This window comes from Typopeltis vanoorti, chromosome 1 (genome assembly GCF_054136105.1).
Source record: "Typopeltis vanoorti isolate ZY-2024b chromosome 1, IOZ_Tvanoo_1.0, whole genome shotgun sequence".
NCBI lineage: Eukaryota > Metazoa > Arthropoda > Arachnida > Uropygi > Thelyphonidae > Typopeltis > Typopeltis vanoorti.
The window spans coordinates 119,121,731-119,148,670 of record NC_143549.1 but is presented as its reverse complement, the minus strand read 5'-3'; the positions used below and the strand labels follow the sequence as shown (position 1 = coordinate 119,148,670).

The following is a 26,940-nucleotide window of genomic DNA, read 5'->3' as shown; positions in this document are numbered from 1 at the left end:
AGGCAGCTGGATATACTGACTACAAGAACTCTGTATACTGTATAGGCTTTTTTCAGTCGACTCCCTGGTTAAAAGATTTATGGCACACACACACACACACACACACACACACACACAGCTTTATTTTTCTGCGGAACTCGAGCCTTGCTTCCATAGTGTAGTTACAAAAAACAATGTCAAACATACCAGTACCTTTGATTTTGTTTAATTTGGTGAAATATAAGTTCGATTCTCGTCAGGAAGAGAGTCGTTATTCGATCTTTTTGAACTGAAGGTGAGTTAAACGGTCTCATAAAGGATGTGACAGTTTTTTTTTTTTTTTTTTGCTTTTTTGTGAGGAAACTGTGGTTTTGGTCCACCTAAACAGTAAATGAACGCTCTCAATAAAATGGCAAGAATACTTAAGGATGATGTAAAAGCAGCGACCGTGGATTGTGTAGATGGATGGCCTCCGCAGATGAATACTCGGAATTTATGAAGCAATTCATTTGGCATTAGAAGCCTGGAGAAATTACTTCTTGGTATGAGACTTAATGCAAAGAGTCCAGGAAACTAGATCATAAAGAGAGGAATAGGAAAAATGCGTGTGAAAGTTCAGTTATGGTATACACATGTGATAAAGATATAAATGCCTTTGAACATGGTTAAATATGTTGCGAAGTAGTGGATAAATATGCTTTGGGTTGGGATAAGTATGTCTGGGGAGGGCAAAGAGAAAATTCTAGAACAAGACCAAATACATTGCATATCTAATTATAAGAATAGGCTAGGCCGTAATTTATTATGTCCATACACAAATGCTAGGAGCATTAGAAACAAAGAGGTTGAGTTTGTTGCTTTATTGAATACGATGTAGCCTAAGATTGTAGGCATTAGTGAAACGTGGCTATCAGAATCAGATATGGTAAGAGGAATCGAATGTAACGGATATACTATTTTTAAGAATGACAGAAGAGATAGGAGAGGAGGAGGAGGAGTGCTACTAATGATATCAGATGACTTAAGTCCATTTAGGATAGAAATACAAAGAAAACAATGATGGTAACAATGTCCCATGTAGCGATGAGTTTGAGTCTATTTGGTGTGAAGTGGAGGTTAACAAAATGAAATATATGGTGTGGTGTTGCTACAAACCTGGCAGCTCAGTTGCAGGGGACGAAGAAATGCATCGCCAATTTAGCCTTATGGGTACCAAGCGAATGGTCATTAGGGGTGACTTTAATTTTCCAAACATTGATTGGGTAGAAGAGAAATTTCATGATCAGAAAGAACAGGAATTTATTGAAATTTTGCGAGATAACTTTCTCAAGCTTCATATGAAAGAAGAACTCGAGGACAAAAAGAGTGTTGGATTTGTTCATAGCATCAGAAGGGATCTCTGTCAAGAATATGGCTATTTTACCACCAATTGGTGACAGTGATCATATTGTTTTTTTTTTTTGGGAAGTATCTATTTGTATTGAAGCTCCGATTAAATCAGGCTACATGCTGAATTACAAAGCTGGAAATTATGATCAACTTGGAAGAATACTATCTTTGGTCCCATGGTATCAGTTACTGAATGGAAAAAATGTCAGCAATGCATGGAAATCTTTGAAAAAGTGCTTGAATGAGGCGGTATCTGAATGCATCCCTAGTGTTTGAAGAATAAATAGGTTGGGAGTGATATGGATGTGCAGCCTTATTAATCTAGGTGAGAGGATTTATGACATATATAAAGCTCAGGCCAGAAAAGTAACGAGTATTGTGATAAAAGTTAAAACGGAGTAAGAAAAGAAATTGGCTATGCAAGCTAAAAACAATCCAAAAGAATTTTATTCTTAGAATGAATGTGGAAGAATAACTTTTTTGAATGCAGATGGTACGCGAGTGTCGGAAGCAAAGGAGATTGTTTAGTTAATAAGTGCTGATTTTGCTAAGATGTATCAGCCAGATGTATGTAGCATGGTGCATGGTGCTACTGCTATGTTGGATGAAGAGTTAGAGGTTCATGAAAATGAGGTTGAAGAGATCTTGCATAACCTGGATAAGAATTTTTCAATAGGACCAGATGGAATATCTGCCCGTTTGTTAAGTAAATTTCAGGAAATTGGCTAGGACTTTCACATTTGTATAACTTGAGTCTCAGCTCAAGAATGATACCACAGGAATGTATGATAGTTCCATTGCACAAGGGTGATGCAAAAACTGTGTCTAACTACCGACCTATTAGTATATCTGGTGTGGTAGTGAAGATTTTAGAGAAGTTGGTAAGAACTCGCATGCAGAAATGCGTAGACAAGCATTCTACACTCTACGGAGAACAGCATGGGTTTACTAAAGGAAGATTGTGTTTTAGCAATTTACTCATATTTTATAACAATGTTATGCCGAGTTGGATAAAGGGAATGGATACACTATGATAATAATGTTGAATTTTTCTAAGGCATTTGATAGGATACCACACGATAGGCTTTTTTGTAAACTGGAGAATATGGGATTGGAACATAATCTATTGACTTGGATTAGTATACAGTGCGTGTGAATCTGCCAGATTTAAGGTAACCAGTGGTGTACCTCAGGGTTCAGTCCTTGGGCCATTATTGTTCAATCTGTATATTAATGACATCAAGAAGGGTCTATCGTCAGATTTGCAATTGTTTGCTGATGATGGGAAGAGAGGCAGGGCAATCAGGGATGCTACTGATATTCAGCAATTACAAAATGATTTGAATAGACTGGAAATCTGGGCAAAAGAAAATGGTAAGTGTAAAGTGTAGTAAGTGTAAAGTTATGCACTTTGGCGGATTAGAGTTCCAGCGGCATATTATATTAGTGGGTTTATGCTACAAGAAACTGAAGAGGCAAGGGATCTTGGTTGATTTTGATCAAGGGATCAAGATGACATCTAGTTAATGATCTTTGAATTTAAATTTCAAATTTTTAATTTTCAAACTTTTGAATTTTTAGTATCTTTGAATTTAAAGTTCAAAGGTCACATAGCAAAAGTTTCAAATACAACTCAGAGGATAATTCTTATATTGAAGCGAACCTTGACAAGTAAATAAGGAAGTAATTTTGCCTCTTCATAAGGCTTTCATAAGACCACACTTGGATTACTGTGCGCAGATTTGGTCTCCCGGGTGCCAAGGGGATAAAGAGGCTGGGGAAAAGAGCAAAGAAGAGTTACAAGGATTATATCCGGAATATGGGATTTAGATTATGAGGACAGATTGCGAGTATGTGGATTACAGACTATGGTTAACAGGAGAAAGAGGGGGTGATATGATAGAGGTCTATAAACTTTTGAATGGATGCTATAGCATTTCAAATGATGAAATTTTTCGTTATATGGAAGGCGGGAAGAGAACACGGGGTCATCCATGGAAGTTAAGGTTGTTGTCAGTGAAGAAAGGATTAAGGGCTAGGTTTTTCTCCCAGAGAGCAGTGAGTGAGTGGAATAATTTGCCCTTACGGGTAATGAGTGCATCTAGTGTAAATGAATTTAAGGGAAGGTATGATAGCTGGTTTGGATGATTTATAGCCTTCCTCGATGAGCCCCTGACTCCCTGGAGGTCTCCGATACTACTACTATTACTACTACTACTACTAATAATAAAGTATTAAGAGTTTGTTTCTTGTTAGCTGGAACAAAATATTCCTGTATAAGGTAAATATTTTCTGTTAAGAATTTTAACTGTGGGAGAAAATTCGTATTTACAGAAATAGTATTAAATAAATTGTTACTCAAGGAGCACAACAAGTTAATGAATACTAATGATATCAAAACTCTCTTGTCTTCTTTTTCTTGAAAAAAAGAATATATATATATATATATAATGAAATTTTGATATATAATGAAATATATATAAAATGATATGATATCATTATATATATATGATATATAAAATGAAATATATAATATATAATGAAATATATATATAATGAAATTTTGTTTTAGCGCTCATGAGTCCTTCACCTTTAGCTCTGTCTGTCATAATATAAATAGAGCAAGTCAACATTCATTTAGCTACAGATGCACTGATCCTGTTATTCTTCTCTTTCTTCAACTACCTCTATTATCTGGAAACAGCCTTTCTCATTAAATGTTCAACAGGGATCTGAAAACTACTAAACTGTCAAGAAATATATCAATAGATCTTTTTCTCTTATTCTTTGCCATCACATGATGGAAGTACTATGCTTTGAAACTAACTGCATGGGGGAATGTTATGAGAATAACGAAAGACAAATGCTTGTTATTTAACTTTGACTGTTCAAACGATTATTTTCCTGAAGTAAGTAAGTAAGTAACAGCCATAATGCATTATCATCCGAAAATCGTAGCAGCCTTCATGAACAAGCAACAGAAATCCATATTCCTTAAGATAGGTGTTCTTACTAGGTTTGACAACTTTACGTAAAATCATTCCAAATATGCTCTGAAGACGAAACGTAGAATCAGCTAATTTAGGAATTCAAGCAAACATTGATAGTATTATTGTCTCACCGGCCAACAAAATGATATCTGAATAGTTAGATGGCAGATGAACGCTCGATGAAACACCATCCTCACGCCTATATGACCTTAAACCGACTTGTGCCATGTCTGTTTTGAGAACAGGTGAGCAAGAGAGGCCTCTACTTTCTAATTCCTCGTTTCCTTCTTTTCTTCCCAGATTTATCAAAGTAGCAACCTTCAAGGTTTTACTAATCATGTTGTCACAACCCAAAATCTCCTCTATTCGAGAATATACTAAATTTGTTTAGTATTTTACCATACTCAAATTATGGTAAAATATATTGTATTCCTAGAATACTTATGTTATATTATTTCTATATTCTTTCATACCCACCTGAGTACTGATATGGAGGTAAGCTTCTACAAAAAGAAGGAAAAACGTTTGCAATCACTCTCTCATCCCATTGCCTAACTCCTCTTTATTTAACAAACCGTGCAGTGCTCAAATTCCAAACACTATCAACTTCCGCAACCTGCTTCTTAAGTACTGATTAACTTGAAGAACTTCAGTTGGATGTGGACAACTTCTCGATAACGTAACTTCGTTTGATAATGCTTGTAGGTTTCAAATATACAAGTCTTATGTCCTCTTTCTCTCAAGAAAACTTCACTTAATGATCCATGAACCAATATTCAGAAATATAATATGTATATATGGAACTTTAGGACTTACCAATCACATCCCATTCTCCTTGGGTAGTATAAGTGACCCAGCCTTGACTAAAACAATTATTCTGCGTTGATGGCAATGATGTCATCATCATCTGAGTTTCAGCTACTGACGTATTAAAATCACACTTGCGTTCTGCAAGAAAAACGCAAAATATTATGTACATTGTAATACTTGCATTAATATAACTTCATAATCTGTTATTACTATACTGTAATAATGTGAAGAAAATATGAATCCTATTAAGCTTTATCCTACCATTTAAATTAAGGGGATATCACATCCCACATTGTTTTCAAGCATTGTTTTCCACATTGTTAATTAATAATTTTTCCTACCATATTTTGTAGAATGCTTGGCAGTATATGTCGAGAGATCACGATAATCATCCAGTAGACGAATGCAAGTCACTTCGTCGCAGAAATGACTATTAAAGATTAATTTGGTAATCACATAAGGGGAATAATGGTCAGTTGAAACTAAAGCATACCGCGATTAATTGACTACGAGTGATCCCGATTGCGATGAAGAATCGTATTAACTTAACTGTCCATGATGCACAGATGATTCTTGCCAAACAAATGAGTAGTAAATAGTACAAACAGTGAATGAGAAATGTATATGCTTCTATCCGATTTCACATGGTAGATCACAGCGCCAGTGTGTAAACTTTAAATTCAGTTCCAGTGTTCAGTCATATCAGATACAGAATGGAACATAAATCGCTGATACTCGCAACCGTGAATGAACTATGGAACTATTACTAGCTCATACTCGACTCCAAAAAGTTCGACAGAGACATACACTGAACACAATTTTTAACGATTAGCTTTGGTTAAACTCATTTTGCGAAATCAACTAAATGGCGAATACGTCGCATTGACACACATATAATGTTCCTGAAATGTTTTTATTCAAACTCGTTGCAGAATCCCTAGTCAGAAATACAATTAGTATTGCTGAAAACAGGCTAAAACTCCTGAGAAGTACCATGTAGGATCGCTTGTACCGTGTGCGTGTGTGTGTGCGTGCGCGTGCGTGTCCTCAAATCTAAGCCCTTTCAAACTGTTTTTGGAGGTTAGAGAAATGCCAGGATTACTGCATATAGCAGTGAACCAAATCTGCAGGGAATGTTGGAGTATAAAGGGCATGCTTTTTATAGTCCATTTATAAAGTCAAATATGCTTCACATTTTCCCTGTTTGCACTTTTTAAAAATTTCTCTTGCACTATTCGTAGTTTTATACGAAGTCGTATTTCTAACCAGCGATCACTTATTTTCGCGATTGGGAGAGAAACAATCTTCCTGGTAATGCGTCTGCTTCTCAAGAATAGTCAAGATTGTTTTAAAGTACAGCATAAGCAAGCGCCGAAATCTCGGAACGTGATTAATACTACAAAAAATTTCTGGGGCAACCGCCATGTTGTAGAGTGAAAGTAATTTGGAGAATTATCGTCACCAGTGGTAAATTTAAGCATTAAGGAGTCCGATCAATTTGAAAATAGTATACGAAATAATGCCTAAAGAGGATAAGACAATTTTTTCGAAACTGAATATTCAAAAATTATTCGCTTGACCCTTATAATGTGAGCGAAATATCCACAAATTTCATTAAAATGATAGAAAGATCTAGAAAGGCACATGGGCTTTTTGTACAGTGAAAAAGAACAGTTAACGTAGCAGTATAACGCCTGAATTTCAATATAAGGATTGGTTGCTCATTTTCCCAAATAGAAGATTCCCTATCGCACATTGGTGATATCCTTTATCCACCACTCTTTATAAAACACACGACAGAATCTTTATTAAACCAATGGCGATTAAACAGTTTAGAAGAAGAATAAAATATCTGTATGATACATCAAAAAGTTAAAACCCCATCTAGATATGAATGGAAGTGTAACCAAACTAATTAATTACAGTAATAAAATTAAAAATATTCAGTCTTTGGGATTGCTCCTTTTACGTATAGCAACAGCAATTCGACACGCACAACGTTACTGAGTTCCGTAAAGATATCAAAATGTCATCAATAATTTTAGAAACTTCCGTTCTGAGTAGTTTGTTTGTTTATATACTTTGTGAAAAATTGTTGATAGAAGAACGCATTTTAACAAATTGCTGAAAGAAGACTATCATGTCACACAGTAACTGTTATGAAATAAGTGTTTTCCATGATAATTTGATATGGATAATAATACTGTACTTTAATGTAGTACAACTTATCGTCGTATTACATTAAATGTTTTAAGAGCATAAGTCTGGAACGTTTTAGGGATAATGCTGTCGTACACTACCTATTTTTCGAGTATATCGGTCATCGTTGATATAATTAGAATTTTCGCTATGCATTGATTGCATTTTGATAGAACACAATAATATATTTTTTTTCATATATTTCGCATTTTACCGAACCTAAATCAGTGTCATACATTTTATTAAAGAGTTATTCTTTTAAAGAAGAATCATTCCATTGTTGTTTGAATGAGTACAAAAAGTGATGAGACCCATCAGTTAAAGATAAATTTGGTTCCATCATAAAATTACAAAAATATATTTTATTAATTTACTTACGAAAATGCTTGTTTGATGATTGACTCTCTTCAGGACTGACTGTAAGATAAAGGAAATATTAAACAAAGAATTTTGAAATACTTTTGAAATCCTTTGTTTGCATTATTAATACAGATATATTACTACTAAGAATACTTAACTATAATCATGAATATGTGGAGCTCATAATGCTGTATGATACTCATAATGATCGGGGAAAAACGTAAACCGACTTTTAGGTACTACGTAGTTAAATTAATCCATTCCGTATAGTATTGGTTTAGTTAATAAATCAGTCTCCCCTTCATATGAATTCATATTGTTTATTTTTCACAGTGCAGAATAATACGTTTTATTGAATATGTAATAAGCAGTATCATTTTATGCATATAATAGGATATTTAGAATGTTTTCTGTATCGCATTGCAAAAGTATTTGTTAACTCTCACCGATTTATAATCGGAAGGATGGATATGAATTACAACTTTTTTTCCCTTTCTTTTTATTGATTCATTAACATTCCTGTTATTGTAATGATTTAATGTAAGCTCGCATTAAGAAGTTTCACTTACTTGTAATATTCCATCTCCAACCTTTGATATCTGTTCCAGTAAGCTGAAATACAACCTGTAAAAAGAAAAACTCTTTTAATAACTGCTTTAATACAAATAGGTGGCATGCAGTTATAATGGGCTTTTTTTTTTTTTTTTTTGCTTTTTGCGTTCTAGCACTTCATGAATAATTATTCGTGGATATAAAAGAGAAAAGATATCAAACTTATGGATCTGAGTGGGAGAGAAATTAGAGAACATGTTTTCAAGCCAAACAGTAGTTGCTGGGTTCAGTTTTTTTACTTTAAGAGAAATATTTGAGAAATGAAGGGAATACAACAAAGATAACTATCCCAGATTTATAGACTTAGAAGACATACGACTATGTGTTAAGAGAAAAGCTTTTCAAAACATCACAGTTTGTATAACAGAACATTATATTCAGCAATACATAAGCTATATTTCAGTTGTAGGTTAGCAGGTTTGAACGGTACGGGCTATTTCCGCTACTGTTTATCATTTATAAGGAATTTTATAATGATGGAAAATAATATTAAACATGACAACAAATTCGGAAATATTCAGCTGAGCTGCATACTATATGAAGATAATTTTAGAGTCTTCAATAAAGTCAATACCGCCAATACAGTTCTTCAGGACTCTTTAACTAAATTGAATAACTGTTGCAATAAATTTGGAACTTCCGTATATCAGTTGATATAGAAGAGCAACTGGGTCGAAAGAACCGATTTCGAATTCCGTTTCGACAAGAGGAACCTTCATTAGGTGTTTTTAATCAAATAGTGAGTTGGCTGGTCTTATACGGTTGGAGAATTTTTTCTTCCAGAAACTCAGGATTTTTGTCCCACAAAACAGAAAAACCGGCCCCTTGAACACATATTCACAGACATAGGATACTGACTGCTAGATGAAAGAGGCTAGAGCCTCTCTAACTTATCGTTCTACTGCATAATTGATCTCAGGTAGAAATCCACAATAGTCATCTTCCTAGATGCAGATGACGCTTGACAGGACAGGTAATAAACTTGGCATGATAATCAGCAATAAGAAGACAAATACTATGAAAATAAGTAGAAGTTTGGGAAAAGAATAACTGCATTCTCACTGGAAACATTCAGAATAAATAAAATATTTCACATTTATGCATAATATTTAGTGTATATGCAAAATTAAAATTTAAAAACAGCAGCAGATTAAGAAAAGCTGATATGGTGTGGAGCAAGTTGAATAAACTTATACAGAGCAAGAGAGAAATATGCGAAGACACTAAATTGTATACAAGACTGTTCAAAACAGTTGAAACATATGGATCTCAGAACAGTGACTACAGATATGAGAGTTTTGAGAAACAATCGATAGTGAACAGATGTCAAAATAGCAGAAACATATTAAAAATGAAGATATTAGGAAGGATCATGATATTGTAAGCATTCAAGAATGTATGAGCATATCTAATCTAAGGTGATATGTTTACTTAAGCAGAAGGGAGGAAGAAACTTTTTTAACAAAACAGATGTTTGTTGGCAGAATGATAGAAAACAGATCGAAATCTAGGAGAATTAATACATTTAGTAGTTCCTCCTGAAGTAAACTGAAATTAAAGATTTTGCCACGAGAAATAGGAGACTACTTTGAATATAGAAACCAAATAAAAAGGCAAATATTTTATGACGAATAAGGATGTTCACTGTTTTTTTATTTTTATTTTTTTGCTAGATGGTCCAACAGTATTCCCAAATGAGAAATTCCTCTTGTTTTTTCTCATTAATCTCATCCAGCTCCATAATGTTATTACGTATTAATTCCAAGGATGTGTTATTGCACTGTAATTCGGATTCTTATAAATACAAAAAATCCTCTTAATATTTTTATTTCTTCAAAAAACGTGTACACAGAATTAAGCAACTTTTAGCCGCAAGTATCCAACAATAATCATCCTGCAAATAAATAAAATGTTTTGGAGTAAGCGAAGAACTCCTGCACAAATTTTAAACGATAGTCCATTAACTTGAAAAGAAAAGAATGGCAGACGATGACAAAAACGGGATTACCAAATAACCAGATTACCAAATAATGTATAATTATTTTTCCATCCAGAAATTTGCTTTGGTTTCATTTCACATGCAAATAATTAATATTTTGAGATTGCGAAATGAATATGTTGCTGGTGTCAATGATATCATTGTCTGTATGTGAAATCTTCAAAATAATTGCTCCTAAAAGAAACTTCACTTTATGTGACTTAAAATATTTAAATAGAATACGATAAAGATTCCGTTTTTAGTTTCTTCTTGAGGAGAGGCAATACGAAAGAGTAATTTTCTAATATAGGACTTTAATAATAAGGGTAATGTTTTGTACAATATAGGGAAAATTCTATATTACAGTTTTAAATATCTAAAACATGAAAATTCAAGATACCCGTAAACGTTTAGTTTTCCTTTAATGTAATCTTCAGTTTGTCATTTCAATTAAAATGATTTATGCAGTTTCGCTTATTTTCATTACACCCAAAGTATTTTTGATCTATTCAAAAGCTTCATTCCGATATTATGTGTAACTGTTATTACTGAAGTCGCAGTTCAAGTCAAGCGGGGTAATAATTGTGTTGACTGATAAGAACTTTCAACATTTCTTTAAAATATATTTTATGGTATGTATATAGAAGTACACACATACATAAGTTATACGATTTTAATAAAAAATTAATAAAAATAATCATATAATAATAATATAATTTTTTAGTAACATTTTATTTATCATCTTACAGAGTATTAACATATATACACATATTTACATATTACATATATATGTTTTTTAGTGAATTTCACACAAATTTTTCCGTTTTTTGTATTCTAAAATGCGTTAATAATAATTACTATGGATGGTAATTTATAGTTTTCAATTGGATAAGATTACATTTTTTTAACAGCATTTATAGTATAACAGTAAGTTATATATATTTTACAATTTTTGCTTTTTAATGTTTTTAACCGCTGTAATCACAGCACTTCAATGTAATTAATTTTTTTTGTTGTTGTTCTTGTTGTTGTTGTTGTTGATCTGGGTTGAGATGTAATGTCTCTGTTTGCATCCTCGAAGCTTTTTAATGAGCTTATCAGAGGATGACACCGGTTAGATATATGTATTTTTTTATTATTGATTTGATTGCTGTGGTGGAAGTAGGCTTATGTTTGGGAGGTCAAATGAATGATGTGAAACGTCTGATCAAGGTGAAATTACCGATAAGTGGTGTTATTTCATCTGTATTGTGGTTCACATTCATTTTTATTGTGGTCTTCTTTTTGAACTAATTAGGAGACTTTTTTTTCACTGTGGCAGCCTTTCTATGTCTTCTGAGCTTTTAATTTGTACCGGTTTTGAAGTTTGTGACTTCCTCAAAAATATCTTGGCATCTCTGGTCCACAAAAATTGGTAAGTTTTTTCTGTTTTTGCTTGGTAGAACAGATTCTGGTTGAATAGTGTTAAATATTCGGATAGGAAGATTGGCGTGTTGTCTTGCAATGCGTTCAAGTCCTTGGCAACTGTTTTTTTCTGTCTGCTGGCTTTTATGAGATTGTCTCTTGTGGACTTGCTTGTAAGACGAACTATGACTGGTGCAGGTCGTGTTAAGCCTTGTTAAGCGATTTACGGTCTGAATGTCGTTAAGCTGTAGGGGGATGTCAATTGCATGGCCTAATTTTAAAATTACCTCTCTGAGGTTTTTTGTAGGTGCAGTTTCAGGAAGACCGTTTATGATATGATCTTCTTTATGTTGTTGCTGATTTAAACGTTCGTATTATAGTTTTAGAGAATGAAGTTCTTGACGGAGTTCGGATGTTTCTTTCATCAAATTGTGTTGCCTGTCATTTAGTGCGTTAATGCTCATTTTAATGCCTTTTACCGTTTGCAACACTTCTATCACTGCTAAATTGTTATGTCTGACCAAATCTTCCTATTCACTAGAGTTTTTGTTATTTCTTCGTTCTGTTTGTCGACGAGTTCTTGCGCAAGATCTACTAAGCTGGATTTTATAGTCTCTAGACAGTTTTCTATTAGTATATTTAAAGAGTTGAAATTATAGGACTCACCTACATTTTTTTGTCTGTTCGGTTCGTCATCTGATTTTGCCTCCGGTATAATCGGCTGCGTCATAGGTTGCCTGCAATGTGTGATGGGTCCAGAAATATTTATTTTGATTCTACGATACGTCTTTCAAGTTCGTCACCGCATTTATGGATATTTATGTGACGAACTTGAGAGACGTATCGTAGAATCAAAATAAATATTTCTGGACCCATCACACATAAACAACAATTTAAGCTACAGTTTGCCTGACGCCCACAGCGCAGCGATTGAGTTCTGGCGCTCTCGAAACAGTTGCCACTCACCTACAACTCACGCTAGTCCTGCACGCGGGCACCAGTTCAAATATGACTGTTGCTATTCCTATCTTGTTGATTTGAGAAGTCCATGTTTCTAACCTTATTTTCCCAGTTTTTTGTTATTATTTACACCTGAAGAAGTCGGCGTTCCGACGAAACTAGTCGTGTTATATTAAAGTTTTCTTACCTTTCTCTGTGTTCTTAGTGAGTATAATTATTACTTTTTAATATATATATATATATATATATATATATATATATATATATATATATATATAATAATAATAATAATAATAATAATAATAATATTAAAAACTATTTTTCTAATGATTATAATTAATTTTCAGTATTACTACTACCACTACTACTACTACTACTAATAATAATAATAATCCTTGGTACTTACAGGTTGTTTTGGCCCATAACCTGCCCATATTGGATTACATAATTATAATTTTAGGATAAGGTGATTGGTTATTCATATGCCTAAGCACATATTATTGTGCACTTATATTTTGTACATATAACTGTATAAATTACGTGTATTCTCCTAGCGAGTTTGCCTGAGTGCTGGATGAAGAACCCGAGTTTCCGAAACTCGTTTTTGTCAAGCCTGCATGCCAACCAGCCTATAGTCAATCTGTTAAAATATAGAATCTCCAGAAAGTTCATTTCTTACCATCATTCTTACAGAAACTACTTTTTATAATAGTCAGCCATAACAACGAAACCTTAAACAAGTTAAACGAGGCTATCTGTAAGGTTCCTGTTACGGACTTATATTATAGAAACTAGTTCGATTCCTTATTGCAACTTCCTTACACTACCGAAACATTTTTGCAAATCACTGAAACAAGAGATGTATACATATCATGTAATGATAATGATCTGAAGAGGAGAAGGCTTCTTATTAAAAGCAAAGGACAGTGAAGTTTTAAAATTTTCAGAATGGAATAAATGTGTAGTAGTAAAGTTACTTTCAAAAGTACCAAGTCTAAAGGGTTTAACATTTCAGTAAGCGATTAAAAAGGCTGATATCGATTTTCTTTGGTAGTGAAATTTAGAGTTAGCATGCGAGATAAAATATCTGGAATAATAATAACTAATAGCAAATTAATTTTTAAATACGCATATTTCAAATGTCACTGACAAAAGCTTAGCAGTAGTGAATCTTCTAGCGAAATCGGCAAGTATATATTAGGAAGTCTTTATTAGGAAGTATATATTATATACTTAATAATATATAAGGCAATTATATATTAGGAAGGCAGTCTTTCTTGCCATAACCTTTTACATGCCTAAACAACTGTACCTCTTTTATATAGCCTATTTAGGCTGTTATCAGCTCAACTGAACTCTTCTCTTACTATATAATAATAATATTGTTTGATTATTGATGATGCCATTGATTGTTGTTAAGCACTTTGATTGAAAACCTTTTCATCTGTCTTCTTGTTTGTCAGCAATCCAGCTTTTTGCTCCATATAGTACTACCGAAAGATCATTGAGTTGAAGAGTTTAGTCTTTAGGTTATGGATAATGTTTTTTGTTTCTCTATATTTTATTTAACTTGCTCATTTCTTACCATCCTAGATTTATTCTGTGCTTGCTTGTTTTCCTAATTTTCATATATAGAATGGATGAAAGACTGGCATTAAGGCAAAATAAAATAAAATTTTGTTGACTTGCATTTGACAGTCTCTACTATACGGAAACGAAACATGGAACCATGAAAAGGAAAGATGAAAAATGAATTCAAACAGCAGAAATAAAGTTCCTCAGAAAAACAGCTGGATATACCATGTGGGACCACAAAACAAATGAAGAAATCTTACAATCCCTGAAAATAAAACCAATTAATTACTACATAAGACAGTATAAACAAAAATGACTAGACCATTTAAATCGAATGGACAACAGCAAACTACCAAATATATAATACAGATACAAAAAATAAGTGGAAAAAGAAAACTCGGAAAACCAAGAAAGAGATGGCATATGACCGGAACAGGCCACTTGGCCTAAATTCCATGTTAGGAAGAAGAAGAAGAAGAAGAAGAGCATTTCATAGTAATGATAAGTATCACAAATTCGAACATTTAAAATAGCAATAAACTTCAGTTGTTTCTCACAGAAATGGACTAATCTGACTTTGTTAAGATTTCAGAATTCATCATAACTCATCATAACCCTTGTGATGAACCAAGCGATTTCTAATGAAGAATATTCATTCATCATCAGGAATAAAGAACATATATCATTCGATTATTTTTAATATATAATCCATAACATATAATCGAAATATTTCTTAAGTTGACATTTTTAAGCCAAACGAAGTTTATTAACACATATTAAACAATTTGATTTTCTAAAAACATTGATTAATGAGTGATATCGTATTGTTACTTACTTCATACTTTTCATCTGGTTTTATGAAATGTCCAGTGACGAACTCTACAGTGATACACGAAGTGGTAGTGTTGTGTTCTCCCTCAGTAATGTTCTTTTCTTGTACAGATACACTTTTATTTCTCTTACTTATATACACAGACAGAACAAAATGGCTGCTATTTTTTGGACAAATTCTGATGGTTACATTAGTACTTTTTTTGTTCTGTAGAATAACCCTCACTCTTTCCCGTTCATCATCCACAATTCCATCTAAGGACAATGGGACTGAATCTGAAAGCATTATTACAACTTTAAGTAATGTATTTCATCACATCTTCTATTTTTAATGTTACGTTCAGTGGCCTATTCAGGACCAGCTAACTTAGTCTCATATAAATTTAATAAACCCTTTGATTAATCTCATGTATTTAATGTCTGTCGATGAATGTGTTCTCCGCATTCATTGTCTTTTCAATTTTCCGCAAAACTAAATCTGCTGTATTTTATTAAATATTTGCTTTATTTTTATTTCTTGATTACTTCTATTTCAAGAATAATTAACTATAGGTCGTTTAAAGAAGTATTGATATGACAAATGCAAATGAATTATAAGTTAACACCTATTAATTGTTATCAACTAGGATTTGTATTGTATCATGTAGTACGTATCAAGGATATAGTGTAGCTTTGACAAAGGGAAATCCTTGAAAGTTGTTCATGTCTTAACACTAATCATAATAGAAAGTACTAATAGCAATAATTCGAGGTACTTAAAGTTCATGACTTCTCCACGTTAGCTTTCATAATCATAATGTTATGATAAAGTGGTTAGCTTTCTACCAAAATATATACTTTATGTGTAAGTTACGTCTTCTCCTGGTTGGTCTGCTTAATTGGGAGAAGAAAAGCTCGAATTTCCGGAAGGGAAAATTCTGTATTCAATATTTAATTTCTGTATGAAACTGGTTAACTCACTTTCTATTGAAATCCATGGTAAAGTATTTTGCATACCAGGCTGGATTCGAAACTAGATGTTTTAATTCAAAGGCTTTTTGACACCAACTGAGCTTCGTAGTCTCGGCTCAGTATTATGCAGAAAATTACTGTATAGACATAGCCGTTTTTGATTTCTCGTATTAAAAATGAATCTAGTCATTGGAATAATTACTGCAAAAATATTACTATGTAGTAGATTAAATTAAAGTAATCATTAGCATTGCAATAAACTTCATAACATATTTGATTATTCTATTTTTCTTCCGCAACATTAACGCAAAATGTGAATACAGCAATTCTTTATTAACAGGTTAATATGTCCAGAGAAAACACCTCGTTATACGAAATCGCGCTAATTGAAGATACTATTGAATACAAAGAAAATATATATTATATATATAACTGATTCGTGGATTTTAAAATTGTTCTAAATTTTTGAATTCCATTTTCACCACTTTTTAATTGCAATTGGAATGTAACCATGAAGGAAAAAATGTTTGTAACAATTAATATTTTATTACGATAGAAAATTATTTGAGAAATATTTCCACAGGAGAGTTTATATCATATTTTTCTTTTTTTTCTCTTTCTTTGTGTACATTTGATGGTAGATAAATATTTGTTTATTACTATGACCTCCTGCTTCCATTATTTCTTTCGAAATATCTGGAAATTTTAAATGTTGTCTTTACAGGTACTGAAGGTTCGTATGTTACTGGATTATTAAGCAGTCCTGTTTGATTTTTAAAACTCTCATTCAGCCGCTCTAAGCTGCACGAATGCGAGGCCGTACATAGCGCAGTTTTCGGATGTCGCATGTCCGCGAACGAGACAATCTCCCGATCACTGTCCAACAAGTAGTATGTGTTTGTTATCTTGTATTAATGCAGCAGTAGATCATCAATAAGAGGTTTTTAAAAGTTTTAAATTTGATCTCGTAAAGATATCAAAGCGTACACTACAAAGAACAGTGCAAGACACACGGACATCTAGAAAGTTAAAGTAGCAGAAAGGTTTAAGTCATCGTAACTAACTTAATTAGTGAGACTGTGATATGGACAACTTCTCTTTTCAAGCCATTTTAGACTTCCAATAAGTGGGGATGAGGTTGCATACAGGTAGTGAAATTAATCTGTCATTTAAAGACATTCATGAACACTGCAGATGGATTCGAAAAAATGGCTTGTAGGTCATGAAACAATGCTACTACTCACCCACGAAGAATTCAAACTTTAAGTAGTTTTTATTTTCTGCACAATTACAAGTTAATTTCATTAATATTTAGGACATTGAATAAGAAATCCGTTACCCATGGAAAGATCATGAATTTTGTCATTAAAATTACATAAAATTCAATTAGATTAAAATGACATTTATAGAATTAAATGAATATTGAATTTATTTTAATTCTTTTTGCCTTTAATATATAAGGGGGATGAAGATTATTTATTTTTTAAATAAATTACTTGAAGGTGGAATGAAATCATGTTGAATGGAATGACGTTTAAGTTTCTCCAAAATTACACCCAGTCGATACGGTACACGAGTGGAAACAGTTTGTGAATGGCTGTCAAAAATGATAAGAATATACGCAGCCCAGTCAAAATATTATGACCACCGTCCATAAGTTCTTAAGCCGCCTTCTCGCTCGAACTACGGCAAGGTGACTTGGCGTGGATTTTAATATTATTTTTTTTTTTAACGTTAAAAGAGATATGCTACATCATGCTGTCAGAGATCGTTTCCATACGTCTTCGAGAATTCGGCATGGAAAATTCAAATGCCCTATCTCTCGATTCTCGTAATATATCAAATATGTTCTGTGGGATTCAAATCCGGCGAATATGGTGGAAATAGTAACACCTGGATATCACTGTCATATTTAAAGCGAACCACCTTCTAACAATACCAGCAAGAGAACATATCTTTGCTAACTGGGAAGAGATAGTCAATATGAAGGAGTGTTTAGCACAATATATATGTACATTACACGAGTAGAGCCTAAGGGCATCAGTGCTCCAAGAGATTCTCAGAAAAACATTGCCCATATAAATCTCTGCCTGTTTCTTCTGAACTATTATAATACGAGTGTGATTCTTCTTCACAGATTTTCGCTTAAACCTCCATCTACTGTTTAGTCGTATAGCTAGATAGCTGGAAATGTGTTTCATCCTAAAAGGCCTTTCACCCCATCACTAATGGTCTAATGACATCTCTCCGACACAAACTGTAGCGATCATCAGAGATGATTAGGGGCTAGCATCGTTGACTGGGTGCCTACTTCCGACGCTCATGTGAAGGAGGGGTGGACCATCAATTTAGATTCTATGATTGGCTCTTCCGCGGTTTTTCGTTTATCGTTTATGGGTTTGCACAAGCCGGATTACCTGAGTTCACCACGAGCATCGATGATACGTGGTCTTCCACCATTAGGACAATCGACTGCTCTTTAGTATCCTTCCCCCTCTCCGAATATCTTAAGTAAGAGGAATTCGTAAATTTCCTACAATTTCGACAGTTTCATAGATACTGCTACTCCTTCAACTGGAAATTTACAATTACCTTTTTTTTTGATAATCGACATGGGCAAGTTCCTTGTCCATGTCGATCATCAACTTCCAACAAACTGTACGCCACATCCCTCAATTATCATGCATAATGGTTTGCACCGCGATACGTGCGCCATCTGGAGGGCGGAATAGCTAATTGTGAAATAACGCGGTGATCATAATATTATGATTGGGCTGGGTTTAAATAAAAACAATTTTACCATTTCTCGAAAAGTCTTCTGTTCTTAACCACTCATTACAGAGTTCTCCTTCAAAATCACATGAACCTAAGAGAAAATAAATATATTTTATCTTCATAAGTAAATTTTACAAGTTAAACAATTCAACTCAGTAAAATAACCAATTCAGTTAAAAATAAATTATCTGTGATGTTCTGAAGAATTTATAATTTTAAGTTCTTCAATAAATACTACACATCCTAATGAAATATGCTATTCATATATTTCATCATTCAGAGTGTTTCACAATACCGTCAACAAAAAACTGTGAACCTTGTATGAATATCTTGAATAATAATTTTCTTTATACATTGCTCCGAACAAAATCACGAGAATACATTTCATTCATTCATTCACTCATACAAACCGTCAACAAAAAACTGTGAACCTTGTATGAATATCTTGAATAATAATTTTCTTTATACATTGCTCCGAACAAAATCACGAGAATACATTTCATTCATTCATTCACTCATACAAACTTTTAAGTACAAAGATGAAATAAGACTGTAAAAAAATAAGCTACTAATAACATAAAAATAAGTAACGTTAATGGATAAAAATTAATTAACGTAAGTAAAATTAAACATTCGTATACTTTTATTTTAAACTATTTCAATGAAAGTAAAACTATTTTAAATTTAAAGTTCTAAAATTAATTGAGATTGCTCTAGATATAGCGGAGCTTTTGTGGCGCAGTCAGTACCGACGATGCCCTTTGGCTGGAAAAAAGACCTAGGTACAAATCCTCTTTAGGGCAAAGAACCTTTATAATGAATTTTCAACTGAAGATTTGAGTTAACTGGCCCCATTCCGAATAAGAGAAATTTTCCTCTCAGAAAGTCAGGGTTTTCATCCAGCAAACAAACTAACAAAAATACACTAGTCTCGTACCCTTGTTTATTGATCCTAATTCCAAATAACACACTTCACGAATGCAAGGATTCATTGTATATTGTTGTCTACACTCATTCTTTTTTTTTTCTTTTACGACTCCTGCACCAGATTTTGACTTGCCGAAAACAGTCAACTTTGATAGTTGTCTACAAGTGATTCTTAGGTATGGGGGTTTAACTTGAAAGGTCTATGCTCTATGTGCTGATAGTATCGTTATATTTTCTCCCCGAGAAGAAACTGCATTCAAAAACAAATCTCTATTTCAGGTTTGACTAGGAATTATTCTCTTATATTTGGGAGTGGGATGTTAACCCATCTTAACCAACACGAGATCTTGATTTTCTCGTTTTATTTATTTTTTTTCGTTCCTTTACTTATGTCTGTAGATTTGATTTTCTGTTCTGAGAGGCTCTGATCCGTGTCCTGAGAAAAAAAAAAGCAAAAGGTAATAAAATATATTATGATATATATCATTATTAGAGTACTACACAATAGCGTCGACAAAAAAATTGAGAGCCTTGTATGAATATTTTGAATAATAATTTTTTCTGCATTGATTCAAACAAAAGGGCGAAAATGCATTTCTTTAAAAATTTGTTTTCTATAAAACGGTTTGAGAACACAAGGTTCACATAATCATAGTAGACTACAAAAATGATTGCCTATCCTATTCAGTTTTTAGAATTAAATGCCAAATCATTCTACACATACCTGTCACTGAATTAGAAACTTATTTAATACCGCGTTTGATCTCTTGTATGCGACTGTTAATACCCGATCCTCTTCAATTCCTTGTGCATAGTTCGGTGAGATATGGATTGGGAGCAACCTTCATTAAATGCATGGATCAATTGCTACACACAGAAAGTTCTGTTTCTCCGAACAAGCCTTTTCAGACGACGGCAATCTCTTTCCTCACAGACTTTCTTAGGATCACAGTTACGCCTCTTAGACCAGCAACGCGAGTTATTTTTTCGCTGATTAACAACTAGGGATATCTCATCTTTTGAGAAATCAGTCAGCACTGCTGTTTTCAAATACGTGGCTCCACGAAACTGGCCGCCCACAATAAGCCCATTACCAAACTCCGAAAGATTCTTTGTTTTTCCCATTGTGATCCCATTGTGAACACGTAAAGAAGCACGTGACCAAGTATTTTGCATATGTATGCTGCATAAGTAACGTTTGCGTATATCTGCATGAAGGTTTTCTAATTCATTGGCCTGTATGTGTATATGTTGGTTTTCGTGCTGTTTTATTTGACTGATATATTGAATATCTTATATTCATTTCTTGCTTAATGAGGCCCTGATCAACATATTGTTTATAGTAAGAGAAACCGTACGTCTAATAAAAAAAATTGAAACAATAAGAAAGTAAATAGTTATTTGGAAAATATCATGCAATATTGTCTGGAAATTTCTGATAAACATCTAGAACAAAAATGTTTTTTCATATAAAAGTTTTTCATACATTTTTTTTTCATATAAAATGTTTATTCAAAACTTTTTTCAGAAAATTTCTCTTCATTCAGGATATATAAGAAGACAAAAAATTAATTATTTTTTGTTCTAGGTGTTTATAAGAACTTTCCAGACCCCTCCTCCTCTATGTATATGCAGTATATATATATATATATATATATATATATATATATATATATATATATATATATATATATATATATATATATATATATATATATATATATATACTGTATATATACATATATATATACATATATATATACATATATATATATGTATATATATATATTTTTTTTTTTGAAATCCCTTATCCTAAACCTCCACGATCATTCTGAGGTATGAAACTCTAAAGAAGTTGATTTTGTCCCTCGAAGTTCTTTCTTCATATTTTCCAGTTAAGGAATCAAAGAATATAGCGATTAATTGCTTGATAGCTATTAACCAAGTGATTAGCGTACTCTCTAAACAACGAGCAACGGACAGCGGGTTAGAATCCCATCATTGTCATGGATGTTTGTTATTGTTTTTATGTGGGGGATGAATGTCATCGCTAAGACCATTGTGCCGCTTATTGAAGGCCTGAAGTGGCTTGAAAAAGTTCCATGTTTTTTGGTCTTTAGAACAGGTTTCCGGATCAGGTAAAAATTAAAAAAAAAATAAAATATATAAATTGATAAAAAAGAATAAAAAATATCCTTTGTCCATCCACGGTATAAAATGTATAATAGGTTTATAAATAAACTCCCATGGGTGGGAGCAACTTAAAAAAAAACAAATTCATTACCAAAAAAGTGTGATCTTTTACTGCTGACCTTCCATGATGAAGTTAATTGATTACCAGTTTCCTTCAAATAGAATTTTAAATCTCCTGTCTCTATTAAATTAGTGCGACAGAAGGGAACTTAATATATTCCACCACAGATTAGAAGATGGAACTTGTTCCTGGTTAAAAGGATGAGGATTGTTGCCAGTTTGATATTCGATGTAAAAGTTATGGGGGAGGTTATATTTACTTATGGCTTTGGTTATATTTTCAGATGTATGTCGGATATACAGGAAGATATTGGTTTCATGTTTGATTTTCTGTGTCAGGAAAGAAGAATTATTGAGTAAATGCCGTATTGTAGCTAATTTACAATTGGTTTAGCAATTAGGTGAAAAGTGCGACGAAGGGGTTTTCTGATATAGTCCTGAAACAAGAACTGAGTCACTGCAATGAATAGCCCTAGTTGTAATGTTAATGTCTTAAGGATATTGAGAAGGATTGAGTGTGGTTGTTTATGAAAGTATTTTTCCGCTTCTTATCGTGTTCAATAAATAAAAACAAAATGACCCACTAGAAAGATGTAACTAATTTGTCTGAAAAGAACAAACATTATGATCGTTGTTGTTTATTGTAAAGTGCATTTTAAGATTGACTATTCAAACGCAGTAAAATGAGTGTGAAATAGATGGGCAGGAGCGAAAATGCAAAGAGCACCCTGGATAAATGACCACTCTTCTATATGTATACGACTTATCCACTCATCGTATATACGTGTAGATCCTAAATGAAGGTTTGAATGTAGCTCTACTTGTTCTCTAAGTGTTTCTTATGGAACTGGATAAATATGGAAAGAAGAGGAGATCATTGCTACCCTTTTAACTATTTTTCCCCCTTTCCATGTAAATTGCATATACAAAGAACTTGAACAATTCAGAACTGAGGCAAATGGGATTTGATGAAATCAAACATCGTTTTAGTTGTACAAAAGAATAGATGTAATCAATTGTTTTAAGTTGTTTATAGTAAGAGAAACCGTACGTCTAATAAAAAAAATTGAAACAATAAGAAAGTAAATAGTTATTTGGAAAATATCATGCATGTTCTTGCTTAATGAGGCCCTGATCAACGTATTGAAGAAGTTGTTTATAGTAAGAGAAACCGTACGTCTAATAAAAAAAATAAATACGTGTACGGCTTACACATGCACAAAATATATAAATAATTTTATTCACGAAAACTCCGTTATATCATATTTAATCTAATATAATATGATCACCAGGAAGAAAGGCAAGTAACTACATTCTAAAAATGAATCATAAGTACGAGTTATGTAGCATGTGCTTACTAGTTCCTGTTTTGGTTGAAATGACTACGCTATTAGAGTTCAAAGAAACAAAGGGGAGTTGTAAATTAAAAATAGTCCGAATTTTTGAATAAAATGTTATATATTTTCTACAGGTGTAACCCGTACAAGTATCCATAAAAAGAATAGATATAATATAAAAGCTAATCATGTTGTCTAGATTTTTGATGCTTTATTTATAACGTTGTTTTAAAATAAACTGAATTTTAAAAAATATATACATAAAAAATGAAGGGGAATGGTTGGTGAGGGAGAAAAGAATTTTGCTACCTGTTTGGCAAAGTTTATAATTTGGATTGCTTATACTTATATTTATAGGTGATGGACGAAGAGGGATTGGATTTGTGAATATTTGGGCTCGTATAAATTCGAAGAGGTTTTAAATGACACAATTTCAGCTTATGTCAATTTCATTTGGCCAAGACGTCATTCTTGCTATTAGAAATCGAACCGTTTTCTTTGTGTATTATTCGAATCATGACTGAAAAGTAGAATGACATTTCAGAAGATTATCCGTTTGTTTTTTGTTGTATTCTATGTAATTAATTATAACAACAGCGTGACGCTTACTAGTTTGATTAAAGTATATAAGTATATATAAAGTATTTGGTTAAAATATGTATATATTCTGTGATTGCTCTTTTTTTCTTTTTCTTATTTTTATGGCTACTGTTTCTTTTTATGGAATATTACTTTTTTTAGATGACTGTCAGTTTGTCAGAATAATTAGATACATCCAAAAGATTATTGCTGATTTGTAATAACCATCTATATAGCAGTACCACTTATAAATTTGCCACACATCTACTTCCTTCTCTTACAACCGGCTACTCAACTTTTGTTTAAAAATTCATTTCAAAACGATATTAAAATGATTAATTCTCAGAAATACAGACACCATTATTAGTCTTGATATTACATCAAGATATTAGTCTTGTTTTTTAATGTACCACTTACAGAGATACATAATTTTTCATGTGTCCCAGTCCCATCCATGAATGGTTGTGAACCTGTACTGTGGGTGGGATAATGATGAAATAATTTGAAAATCTTGCTGCAGAAACGAACTCCATATTTTTTCCCTGAAGCCAATTCATGTCAACAACAAGCAATATGGCGACCTCATACCAGGAGATTATATTTACCCACCATCTTAAGACATGGACACACACCCACCCTGTTATTTCGAGAGTAGGAAAGCTGCCTAATAGGTGAAAAATGACGAAAAGTTTGATTTCATTAAGCTCAGACATTTATCATTTCTTCAAGTTCATTCTATACGCAATTCATTTACATTGAAAGAAAAAAAAATCACAAACAGCTGAATGGGTGTCTCGGCATTTCTCCAAATGTATCCAATTTATATAGAGAACACTTAGCGAACAGATCGCTAAATATACCTAGACGCAAACCTTTAATCTATCTAAACTACTGATGATAAGGAGAACATTCTACCAATAAAATGTCGATACTGTTTACAGTATTATGAAGCAGATGTCTTCTCAATCTGCTTTTGTTTAATGATGTACTTTCTCATATTTTGACATAATATTCCAATACAAAGAACAACTTATGTACTAGTATCGTTAGGGTAATATTTGATAATTGCTATTTTTTTTTAAAAAATAGTTTCTTCATTTTCTGCAGAGACATAAATTGACATTACTTGCACCGATGGTTTAGAATTAAAGTATTGTTTCTGAATTTTGTTTTCTCTTAAGACAGTCATATTTACAGATACTTTTATTATCTCTTAAGAACGTCCGCTTTCCGATTTCCGTTTAGAAATCCAAACCCATCACCACAAACACCAAAATTCACCTCTAGAAAGCCACTACTATTTCTAAGATATTTAATATAGTTCCAGGACAAGGGACATTCCCGATCAATATGCAGTTAATATTATCAACAGCTTTCGTACAACATGGCTTCCATCAATATTAAGATGGCATGATTATATCATCTACAGCAATGCCATTATTTAAGAAAACCAGACTTCTAATAGAAACAAATCAGAAAAGTCAATTAATGTGGTTGCGATACCAACCAATTTCATTTGATCTTTCTGAATTTGGTTGACCAACAAGACATCCATCCTCACCTATGCTGTACAGAATAACCGACGGAAACAGAGGAATGCCAAGAAAGCAGTTCTAGCAAATTTTTATCGGTTCGCACATAACATAATAATTGGATTACTTTCATTTCAATAGACTATTCCATGAATTGTTGCTGTCCTTTGATATTTATGCATTTATTTCTCTATTCATACCTGAATAAACTATGATGATGATATGACAATACCTTATGGAAACATTAATCATTCTTAACACGTTATTACACTATGGTCCACTACTCGTATAAAAAACTGAATTACACTTTTCATACTTATCCACTCACCTGTAGTCTCCGTTGCAATGTACCAAAATAAAACAAACAATAATAAAGTTTTTGATATTTTCATTTGTAACAATAATAATGAATAATGTCCAGCACGATAATTCACACACACACAACGTTAGCCATAGAACACTAATAGGCGTGGGAAAGGGAGTGTATGTGGTTTTGGTTTAGAGCGATCATACATTATCAAATAGAAGATCATCAGTACGTTTATATTTTCCTCCCTACGTAATGAGGGAACAAAACATATGGTTGCTTATTTTAAGATAGCATTCAGTCTTGCCAATAAAAATTTAAAGGCGAGGGCTCCATACTCGGACATAAATGCATTTGTAATAACCTTTGTACTTTCAGCAAGTGGCGTAGGAAACAGAACAGCTGCAGATGAGAAGTATGTGTCTAAATGATACGCATTTCATTCGACCTGGTGTAACTATTAGACTGGTACCATAGGTAGATGTATTACTCATCTGCGATGACAAAGAGATTGGTAATTCGCTATATTGACAGAATGTGTAATTATTCGTTGTTGGGAGCCACATCAAAATAATAATAACGAAAAGAAGGAAATTAGGAAATTATAGTCACCAGTTATAAAGAGGGGGAGGATGTCATGATCTTATTTTTGTGCAATAACACTATTTGTATCACAATAATGGAAGTACAGTCCTTTTTAGTGTATGTACCGAAAACGTAATTTTTTGTTTTCCCAATTTTGTCCAAAAAATACTCCAACAGAAATACTCAAATTTTAATAGCAATCCGAAATGGAAAGCTCAATAAATTCCATCAAGCCAGCAAACAATTATTATTGTTAAAACTGGAGCTTTTTTTTGGCTTTAATAATTGACCACAGATTTTTGTAAAATATATTCAAGAATTATCTACAAGTTTCACCAGCTGTTCTGTCTGGCTTCTTCAGGACATGTGTAACGGTACAAGAAACTAACGTTTGCTAGTAAAAAATTAGAATGGAGTAACACTATGAAATAAATTAAACCGACGCGTAACATCATAAGCATGGAACGTGGTGTATCAGTCATTGTTTATTGAGCGCGTTATATAGTTTTTAGTGAAATGAAATTCTGGTAAGCTAAGCAAACTTATTAGGCTTTTACAGATGTCTTTCAGAAACATTCCTTGATTTCTGTTTAGATCAGGGGTGTCA

General features: G+C 32.8%; 1 protein-coding gene across 1 annotated transcript in view; it reads right to left on the bottom strand.

Annotated features, from left to right (window-relative positions):
- The window catches only part of LOC150110352 (uncharacterized), an 83,256-nt gene extending 57,369 nt beyond the window's left edge, over nucleotides 1-25,887 (bottom strand). The window contains exons 1-6 of the mRNA XM_090393173.1: nucleotides 25,770-25,887; nucleotides 18,839-18,904; nucleotides 15,092-15,363; nucleotides 8,297-8,351; nucleotides 7,746-7,784; nucleotides 5,175-5,306 (exon numbers count right to left, since the gene is read on the bottom strand). Coding sequence (XP_090249299.1) covers nucleotides 5,175-5,306; nucleotides 7,746-7,784; nucleotides 8,297-8,351; nucleotides 15,092-15,363; nucleotides 18,839-18,904; nucleotides 25,770-25,833 — 628 coding nt within the window. The 5' untranslated portion in view covers nucleotides 25,834-25,887. The remainder of the gene's footprint in view (nucleotides 1-5,174; nucleotides 5,307-7,745; nucleotides 7,785-8,296; nucleotides 8,352-15,091; nucleotides 15,364-18,838; nucleotides 18,905-25,769) is intronic.
- Nucleotides 25,888-26,940: the final 1,053 nt, after the last annotated feature.